We start from the raw sequence: 10,698 nt of genomic DNA on the forward strand, positions 1-10,698 counted from the left end.
AATGGGCCTTAGAAGCCGAGTAATGATCATTTAAAAATATACCAAAAATCTGGAAAACGGTCTAATATCTCGGAAAGTATACATTTTTGAGAAAGATGTCTTAAACAAAAGTGATAGGGTTTATTCAGATATATATACTAGTCTTATATAGGTTTGACCTTGGGCGGCACCGTCAAGGTCAAGTCAAAGTCACGGTGCCGCCCAAGGTTAAACCTATAAGACTAGTATATACATCTGAATAAACCCTATCACTTTTGTTTAAGACATCTTTCTCAAAAATGCATACTTTCCGAGATATTAGACCGTTTTCCAGATTTTTGGTATATTTTTAAATGATCATTACTCGGCTTCTAAGGCCCATTGGAGCGAACGGCTTTACAGGTGTTCATTTGATAGGCTCCTCTAACATCGCTGCAAGTTTGATCAAAATCGGTGAAGAGCAGAGCGTAGCCTCTCCTTGTTAGTAGACATGAACCAATTGTTGGACAAAGTGATGAAATATTTCGAATACTAAGCTTGTAATAATATGTACAATTCTAAATAAATGGGTTATTAAAATTTTATAAACAAATTTTAATTTAAATCGTGTACATATTATTAATAGCTTAATATTTAAACTTTTATATCACTTTATTCAATTTGTGAATTGCGTGTCCACTAACTGTCCACTAATTAATACATACATTCACCTTAAAATTACCACATGCACGTTCTAAGGCAAAAGTAGATATCTAAAGATATTAATAGGAATACACACACGCACACATATATATCTTTTCTATAAATTAAATCTGAAACACAGATATTTGTTCTTATATTTAAGCATGCAGAAAGAACGGTTTTGCTAAAATATTAAAAAATTTAGCTAGATATAGATTTGAAAATAATTCTGTCGGGGAGATAATCAAAATAATTAGGTAAAATAATAAAACTGTTAAAATATCAAAGTTTTTGCTCATCATGCTTGAATTTTCTATATATAATACAGAATTATTTCGATGGTCTAACAAATTATTTTTAAATTTGTAGTTATATTTCAGCAAAATGATTCTTTCGTTATCAATAAAAAATAGATATCTATTCGTAGATTTTCGATTTTATTTTACTTAAAAGTTAATAATATCAACCGAAAATAATATTTAAATTATTTAACATATAATTGAACGTAATAATTTTTAAATTATTACATGATTAAATATTAATTATCCATTATTCAGTAATTAATACTTCACAGATACGGCTCTTAATAATGCAACAGATAATATGCGTTATTTCCTATCACTCACAGAATATGTGTACGAGGACAAATGGGAAATATACAACCAAACGATAAATATTTTCTTACTTCAGTTGATATGCGTATCTCTTCCACGCCCGTCAGGAAACAAAGCCTTTATTGTGACTACGTACATACCATATATACGTTTTTCTGAACATCTTTACACAATTAGTTTATTGTGCTAATTAGTCATACCGTTATACCTATGCTGTTTCCATATGCAATAAACTTATTATCATGAGACTGTCGAGGTCACATAACCGGAAATATACTGACAGTCTTCGTTTTTTCGTGTCTGTCAAATGTGTCGTTTTTCGTGTAACTAATGTACGCGCAACATGACTCCAAAGGACATATATCAAAAAAAAGGAAAGGGAAAAAAGTTTTGCGCCATCCCTGTTATCTTGCGTATCCCTACATTGAGCTAGAAACTCCATTAATCTTCTCTTCTAGATGATTTATCTAACAAGTTGTTTTGTTCTTTACGAAATGTTAGTATCGTTCTGCCCACGCTTATTTTACGACTGATAATTACACACGAGTAATTTCGCAATCGTAACTTTATGTATCCTACTTTTAATTCTCACGCCACGCCGCGCCGCGCCGCGCCGCGCCGTAACCTTTGCAATACAGTTTCAAGATATTGCCAAGGCAAAAACCTTCTCCTTTATAATTGTCCATTCCGAAAATCGACAAAAGGAATCCATTTCTTCCATCTGTCGATCGAACACTGTATGTATCCCTCTCCCTTGAAATTATCCGTTCTTTCAGTAGTGGGGTCACGCTTGCCACGCTGAAAATCAATGGTGCATTGACTTTTGCTCCCGACAGATTCGCCGAGACGCGAGATTGGATTTCAATTTGTTTCGGAGGAATATTCGTTATTCTCGTTATTAGACTTTCGGAAAGGCGGCGATTACGGCGGCGGCGCGATATACGACAAAAAGCGAGCGAACGAGATGAGGCGAGGAAAGCGCTAATGATTGGTTTCAAACGAATTTCCACCTGGCAGATCCGATTTCGATGTCTGTGCGCGATATGCACTCACCTATTCATAATTACTCTACCATTCTCCGCCACCACCATCGCCAAGAGTCGCGGCAGTTTATGGCTTCGCGACTCGCGCGGGTAATTGGATTGTCTGCCGCCGACTGACCGAACGACCATCCCATAATTCTTTACGTCAACAAGAATGGCCACGGCACTGCGGCGCTTTCTGTGCTGCACGTTATTGTGTGTCTTCTGCGCTATTTCCCGATAATCGCGTATTTTTCTATTTGTATCTAAGTGTGCCGCTTTATCGGTTCGCGCTGGCAAGACTTACTTAAGCCAACTTCAGAATAACAGGTGATTACTATGTTTTATAATGTCGAAAAGATTTTTGAGAGTAAAATACTAAAAAAAAAATATTTAACATTGACTTTCAATTTATAATATTGATTCATTTATAAGAATTTCCATAAGCTGGAAAATTTATGACGTCAACTATGCAAATGTATTCGCGCATTATAATAATCATTATGACCAGCAGTTGCAAATATGATAACACGGCAAAGCTAAAGCTCGTAAATGTGTAGCCATATGATTACTAAATGCAAAACTCGATTTTATCGTTTCGTGAATATTGACGTGAACTCATCTTTTTCGTAATTGTTTGCCTGGGGCTGCTGTATTTCTTTTTCTTGCTTCTCGCGAGAGCGTTAATATGTAAAGTTTTGTATGGAGAAAAATTCGATTTTATTTAATTGTAAAGTTTTTATGTCTATTAGCTTCGAGTTTGTCGTTATTTCGGTAACTATATAAGAGCATTCTTGACTTTCACTGTATACTGAGAACAAAATGCTGTTGATTCAATTAAAACCTATATCACGGGCTGTCGCTAGCATAAGTAATTAATTCATGTATATTTTTATTGATACAAAGACCTTGATTATTAAAACAATAATTAAAACCTTTGTATCAATAAAAACATACATGAATTAATTACTTATGTTAGTGACAGCCCGTGATACAGATTTTAATTGAATCAACAGCATTTTTTTTCAGTGTAATAGAACGTTAGGTCATAAAAATAGTCTGAATCAAAATAGTTTTGATTACTGAAGTTGAAGAAAAATAGTAAAAATACATGCGAAAAATTGCTCCGAATAACAAATCAAGCGAATGTAAATTTAATGCGTCAGTGTAATGCGTTCCTCTCTTGACTTTTGTCTCTTGTACATTTTAAATGCGTATACAATTATGAATTTAGTACTTAAAAAAAATTCGTAATACTCTACTAAAATAAAATTAAAAAAAAGTTGTTTAAAATCTACGATAGTCGGAGATTTCCAAGATTAGCGGATTTCTCCTACATAAATTTTGTAGACAAAGTGCGTACACACACACAAACACACACATACGACGCCATGTTAAAGAATATTTTCTTCTTTAAAAGCAGATTGTGTTTCCTGTGTGAATGTGCAAGATGATTTGTTCGATTCGAGAATTACGCCCAAATACTGTTTTTATTATCTACCGCTTTATTGCTGCGCGTGTACAACAAATGACGATAAGCAAATTACCTGCCAGTAAAGACTTTTATGCGTGATGTTTAACGGCGTTCCTTTCACACATATGCACGATCGCGACAATATATGTTGCATTAAACGACGCCGTTAAATCAGTATAACAGCCATGGCATAGCAAGTGTTCGTGCTTTTAAGCAAGGTCCAATGTCGATATTATAATACCTAGCACGATGTGAATGACCAATAAATATATGTAAATCAGCCTTGACATGCAAATAATTTAAAACTAAATTAATTCCCCTCGCATTGCGTTCTATTTAACAATATTAAAATTTCCGTGACATCAGTGGCAGTACATAATTCGTTTTGTGGGGGAAAAATTAAAATTTCTTGGTGAACATTTCCATCCCCGCTTTCGTCTCACAAATTACTTAATATAAATCGCAATTATGCTTTAAGGATTACAGAAAGCAATGTATGGTGCGCTCTTATAAATGTTATTACAGCATGTTGCTTACACGAATTATGCAATGCGCGTGGTAAAATGCATTGTCAGGACAAAAGTCGTGTACGAGTTGAAGCTAAGGATGCGCTTTACTTTAATCCTGAAATGTATACTCGTTTCATCTTATGTCGTGTGTCTAGGAGATACCCTATCCTATGATATCCCATAACAAATTGCCTTGAAGAAGACTTTTGTACAAATAAAAAGATTATTTATGTAAAAGCTGATAAAATTTAACTTTATAAAAAAATACTCAACTTTACTATCATTAAAAAATTAAACATATCCGTGTAATGTTTTCTTGAAATAATTAGCAATATATTTAACGTATGTTATTACATTTATTCATAACGTAATTAATCTTGCATATTTATTTTAATATCACGTGGCATACTTTACTTTGATTTTTCTATATAATTTATTACAAAATATAGAAAATAAACATAATATGTTCTGTTATTGACTCTGGTTAAGGTACATTATACAACGATAAAACGAAATAAAAATATTATTGATGACATTTTCATGTGTAGTTTTACTGACCTATATATCGAACTTGTTTGTTTTACAGATATAAACAACATTGGAATACTGCATGTTTGATATGAAATTGTTAAATAAAAATACCTATAAATATTAACTTTATATATCCATTTACGGCTTCTACGCTAGCTTGAATTTACAGCATTTATTTTTATTGTGAGTGAGTGAGTCACAAATTATCGTAACTGTTAGATCATGCATTCACTGGGTAAGTTTTCCTCTGTGCAGCTAATTGCGCCGCAGAATCATTTGTAGTCAAGACATTGACCTCAGACGTCTAGGAGGAACAAAAAAAGATGCGCCGACACAAAAACGTTTGCGGCGCGACGTACTGCTTTTTTTCATTTAAATGGCCGGTAAGGCGGCGGCGGGATGCAGGCTGCATACTTAATGGAGGCATATTCTGCGGTGCTGCTGCCACTCAAGGCAAGCCCAACACTACGTCAACGGAGTCAGGCTGTTCGCGACAGGAAAATAATATGAGTTGATCATAATCCGCGGCAGCACTTCGCCTCCAGATACGGAGGTGCACAACAAACCAAGCTGCAAGGACACTTCACATATGGAGTCACGAGAAGTATAGCGAAATAATGATACTTGGTAGAAATGTCTTTTTCCGTTTCTTTCAAATCTTTCTGATTGTGAACGAAATATAAAATAAAAGTGCATATTTATAACATATATATTGTATGGATATGTCGTTTTTATCATTCCTCAGGTAGAACACAAATCAATGATACTATTGATACTTGAATGCGTCATTATGATTTCATTTATTACTTATATGAGAACTTACAAATAAGACTATTATGACAACCTGTATACTTATATAGTATCATTATGACTCTGTCTTTTATCTGAGGAGTAATAAAAATAATATATCTGTATAATTTAAAATGAACTTATAAATGATAAATAAAGATTGGATGAGATTGTTGTATTATGACAACCTGTATACTTATATAGTATCATTATGTTTTATCTGAGGAGTAATAAAAACAATATATCTGTATAATTTAAAATGAACTTATAAATGATAAATAAGGATTGGATGAGATGTTCTAAGATATCATTAGGATCTATGTTTTACTAGAAATTGATATATAAGAACGATATCTATTATAAAGTGAACTTATAAGTGACTGTCAGGTGAATAAGGTCATGATGACGTCCTTATAATATTATTATGACTTCTGTGTTCTACACATGTAAGTCACACGTGCAGCAACAGTAAATGATGTTTTGATGATATTGTTTAATGTTACAAAAAGTTGTACAAATCAAGAGAAAAGAGAATTTCTTAACACAACAAAAATAAGAGGCAAAAAGTTATTCGATCAAGAGTACATTATTGTTCTCTTTGCCCTGTAATCATTATGCTGCGCTATGATCGTGTACGTCATACATCCGCATTGTATGTGCACTATGAGTGGACAGTATGATATATGCACGTGCACCGACCGGTGCAATTGCACGTGTAAAGCGGGCGGGTGAAAGGGAGGCCGGTGACGGGAGGCTCGTCAAATGCGATGCGGAACATAGGAAGAAGAAATGACATTACCGGATTGTGCAATAGATATGCGACGCTACGTGAATCAACTACCTCGGAGACCGAACGAGGTGTCGGAAGTAATTAGTCACGACTTTTTTTCCCGCAGTAATTGGCGTCGTGCAGACTGAGTGATTTACGCGGCGCATTTTTACGCGAATGCGAATTAATTCGCGTATGTAATAGGATGATGACTCGTGCTATGGTACTGAATAAAAAAAAAAAACTTATTAATAGATACAATCGCGATTGATGTAACGAGATGAAAGGCATATTGGTACATCGGCATTATGAAAGCTTCGACCGTAACTTAAGTAAAATTGATGCGCATTAACTCTCTGATTAAAGCGGCTTCAGACGACATAAGCAATGTACGTCAACATTAGTAAATATTAAATACACACATATACACACATGACATGCATAATTATCCATATGAATGTAGATAATTATTTAGCGAATGTACGAGTACATAAAGTTAACGTACATTGCCCAAGCCGTCTTTTCTGGATACAAGGAAGTATCTAAGATATTCATAGATCGTTTTTATTTGACGACTGGGTTAAATAAGGTTTTAAAATGCTAATACGACTTTGTGATTAACTTATGACATCTCAAAAATGTACTTAATACGATTTTAAAATATGAAAACCAATTATAACCACTGGCTTAAGTCTATGTAATTTTGTGTGATAATGTTATAAAAGTTATAATATTATAAAAACACAAGATAATCAAACGTACAACGTATAATATTATACGCGTCTATCTTATATAATTCTTTTATATATAAATTGAATAGTAAGATAATTGATTAGCAAGCGTAAATATGTTTCTTTTTATACGCATTATGCATGGATGCATGTGTCCTGGCGGGACGGATCGTAAATTCAACTATTATTACGTTTCAGTTTGTGTATAAAATACAATTATTCGCACAAGTAAACCGCAGAGTGGAGCCAAGTACACCGCGCTCGCAATAGTGCTAAACGTCATGTTTGTTGCACGAAAGAGATTTACGATTGTAGATGATTACGCAGGTGATTTCGTCTTGGAGGCGACGCGCGATTACCAAGCAGCAAGATTACCCAGCAGCAATGATTATGTATTCTTAATAGGATGAAGCGCAATCTGCTTATACACCGCCGCGCCGCGCCGTGACAGAACAGACTCTCGCGCTGTTTGATGCTTACAAACTCGCCTATCCGGTCGCGGGACGAACGAAGCGGAGCTTCATCGCGATCGAAACTCACCGAAACTCGATTTTCGCAGCTTGTTGGCAAGTCGTCGTCCCGGGGAAGTCTCAAAAATTACATTATTATCCGGCTGTCACCCGACTGTCAGCGAGCGTAATGAGAGCAGACGTTCTCTCCTGCGGAGACCGCGCGTTGTAACGGCGAAATTCCGCGGCATGAAAACTGGCAGGTGCATCATGTTAAGAGAAACACCAGAGGCGTCATACTCCTCATCCAAGTAATAACAGACACGGCAACGTTCACCCATGACGAAAGAAATTTGATTGTACATCGCGCTGTTTGCGTTGCTACGACTACCGGCCGCTAATGATTCAACAATTACGAAAGTTCTCCTCTGAGGCTGAACTATCATCCGCGCGTATTTCACCTTTTGCAATAATAATGAACAATCTGTAAGCTTCGATTGTTGTTTCACCGCTCAAAGTTATTTAAAACATATACACTGTAATGACGTAATACGCGTGGCGTGTCACGATGCCTCTGGTTAAAATATTCGTATCATTTGGTGCTTCAACGAATATGCACAAAGTTCCGAGACTGTTTTACAAATGTTGCTCTCTGCAATAACGCGGCATGCATTTATGCATGTACAATTATTCGAATGCAAACTCGTTAATCTGTTTTAGACGCGGAGCCGCTCGCGTTGCAAAAATCATAAACGATATTTTTAAACAGATGCGAAAACGAACGTGCGTTCACATTCCTGAATGCACTGCACAAAAGTAACAAAGCCGTGACGAAAGTTTATTAATATTGTAGAAAAATTTTATAAAAATTAAAATACCATAAACAAAAGCAATATTTATTTCAATAATTTAAATATCTGTCGTTTATTTGAAAGATTGTTATATACTCAATATTCGAAAAATTATTATATTCGAAATTGCTAGTATATTTAAAAATCAATATATTTAAATCGATGTTTAAACCATTATAGTAATTGAATTTTCAATTCCAAGCAAAGCAGAATCTTGATAAATTAGCGACGAAATCGTAATTCGCAATTTGCCGGAAGTCAGGTCGACTTATTTTTGTGAAGATTTCCGCATGGTTGAGAACGTTTCAGACACACAAATGTCGGCCCGCGAGAGATAAAGTTACATTAAAATCAAGAGGAATAAATTGGAGTTCGACGGGAATTCGCTCGGACAATTATCTTGGGGACGAAGTAGCTCCAATTAAACGAGCTTCCTGCAGTTCCCGTCTCGCAAAAACGGGTCCGATGCTAATTAGCAAAGTCTATGCTGGAAGTGAATTTCATATCGAGTTGTAATCGAGTAAACAACGGCCTTAAGTAGTTCGAGCGTGCTATCTGCTTCCACGATTTCTTCGTGACCTGACATTCAATCGCGATATTCGCCCGTCGGGGGCACCCGTCTCGCCTTATAACGACGCATAAATGTCGTGAACTGAATGCAAATAATCCCGAAGAATCGCTCAATGCAACGAACGGAACCGCGATAAACGTCGGATATATGGAAAATAAGCGTGAAAATGCAGAGATTGCGTTTTATTACTTATTATTACGCTTACGATCGTAATTACAATCTAAAATGCGTGAAGATTCCAATTCTCTTTATTTATATCTTTATAACCGTCTCTCTCTCTTTTTTTTTTTAAAAGATTCAATAACTTATTCTTGTAAAAACGTTTAAATTAATTTAATATATGAAATTAGAATAGAATTTTCCGTACATGAAATATAAAATTAATTTAATTCTGAAATTGTTTGGCATATAATATACCAGGAGTACACTTATCTTATTTAGTTATTTAAAAAGGACAAGAAGTCAAATATAATAAATGTGTTTGCGCAATCTGAATCTGCAAGCGAACTGAAATATTTGCTTATTTGGTTTACTAACGAAATGCGCCTGGAAATATTCACTATTAATTCGCTATCCGACATTAAATTTAAATTCGTTTTTACCATATCGACTTTTATTGATTTAACATAGCATTTCGGGGCATAGCTGCGCATTTCGTCCATGGAATTGAAAGAGCCGATTATAGCACAATAGAATATTCCATTATCTAACTTCAATAATCCGGTTTATAGTTATAAATAAACTACCTTGAGAGGATTACAAATGGCAGCTCTAATAAACCATACTTAAACTAGACAATTCTAAATTAAGAGAGATTTATGTGTGTGTGACGGTATGTAATTATATTATTACGAGAAAATATGTAATCGAAAAAAAAAAATAACGGATAATTATGTCGATTACTATTCAATTCAAAAGTTAATTGCAATTTTAAAGTTAAGTTATCTTAAATCAGATTTAATTGTAACAAGTGTATTTGCATTGAGTGATTATTAAACGAGAAAATATTTCGCTATAAGGAGAATAATACAGAACGATTTCTTCGCGAGAACTCGTCGAAACGAGAACTTAATTAAGAAATATAATCACGTTCGCCACAATCGACAGAAGGTTAAAAATTGACATCGGAAAATTAACAGGAATTTTATAACGTATTTCGAATACGATAAGCGCTGATGTCAACAGAGTAAATTTACAAATCTCCGAGACGACAGCTCGCCGCACTGTGTAAATACAAACTTTGTATCTGCGATATACAAACAAGAAAAAAAAAAAAAAAAAGAAGAAATTCGCTAATTTAAAAGAATAATATCGCACTCACTTGGGTAACTGCGTGCACAAGCGACAAAGCACGCCGCGATGAGAAGAACTTGGACGAACGTTTTCATCCTGTCGCACACAGGGAACGTCGGCAATTCGTAAAACCGCTAAGAATAGACTGCTACTTCGACGATGTCTCGATCGACACTAACCGGTCCACCCGAACGACGACTGTCACGTACAACTCGCGAAAGGATCAAGGTTACTTGCCGGACCGGACAGTGGAAAACACCGACGCTTCGCCCCGCAGCTTTTGCCCGCGCCGTGATTATATGCGATCCCCCGATCGCGGCTGCGCCAATGAGTGCCGATCGCCTCGTCACGTGGCGCGTGTCACGTGATTGCAGCGCGCGATTTTGAGTCACGTCGCGGCTTTTCTCGGTACCGGCGGGCGGTCTCTGTAATCTA

The 10,698-nt window shown here is 35.5% G+C and overlaps 1 protein-coding gene across 1 annotated transcript in view; it reads right to left on the reverse strand.

The window, feature by feature from the left end:
* Window positions 1-10,447, reverse strand: part of LOC108782438 (virus-induced RNA 1) — a 36,058-nt gene extending 25,611 nt beyond the window's left edge. The window contains exon 1 of the mRNA XM_018550718.1: window positions 10,292-10,447. Coding sequence (XP_018406220.1) covers window positions 10,292-10,358 — 67 coding nt within the window. The 5' untranslated portion in view covers window positions 10,359-10,447. The remainder of the gene's footprint in view (window positions 1-10,291) is intronic.
* Window positions 10,448-10,698: the final 251 nt, after the last annotated feature.

The sequence above is a fragment of the Cyphomyrmex costatus genome, unplaced genomic scaffold (assembly GCF_001594065.2).
Source record: "Cyphomyrmex costatus isolate MS0001 unplaced genomic scaffold, Ccosl1.0 scaffold127, whole genome shotgun sequence".
In the NCBI taxonomy this organism is placed as follows: domain Eukaryota; kingdom Metazoa; phylum Arthropoda; class Insecta; order Hymenoptera; family Formicidae; genus Cyphomyrmex; species Cyphomyrmex costatus.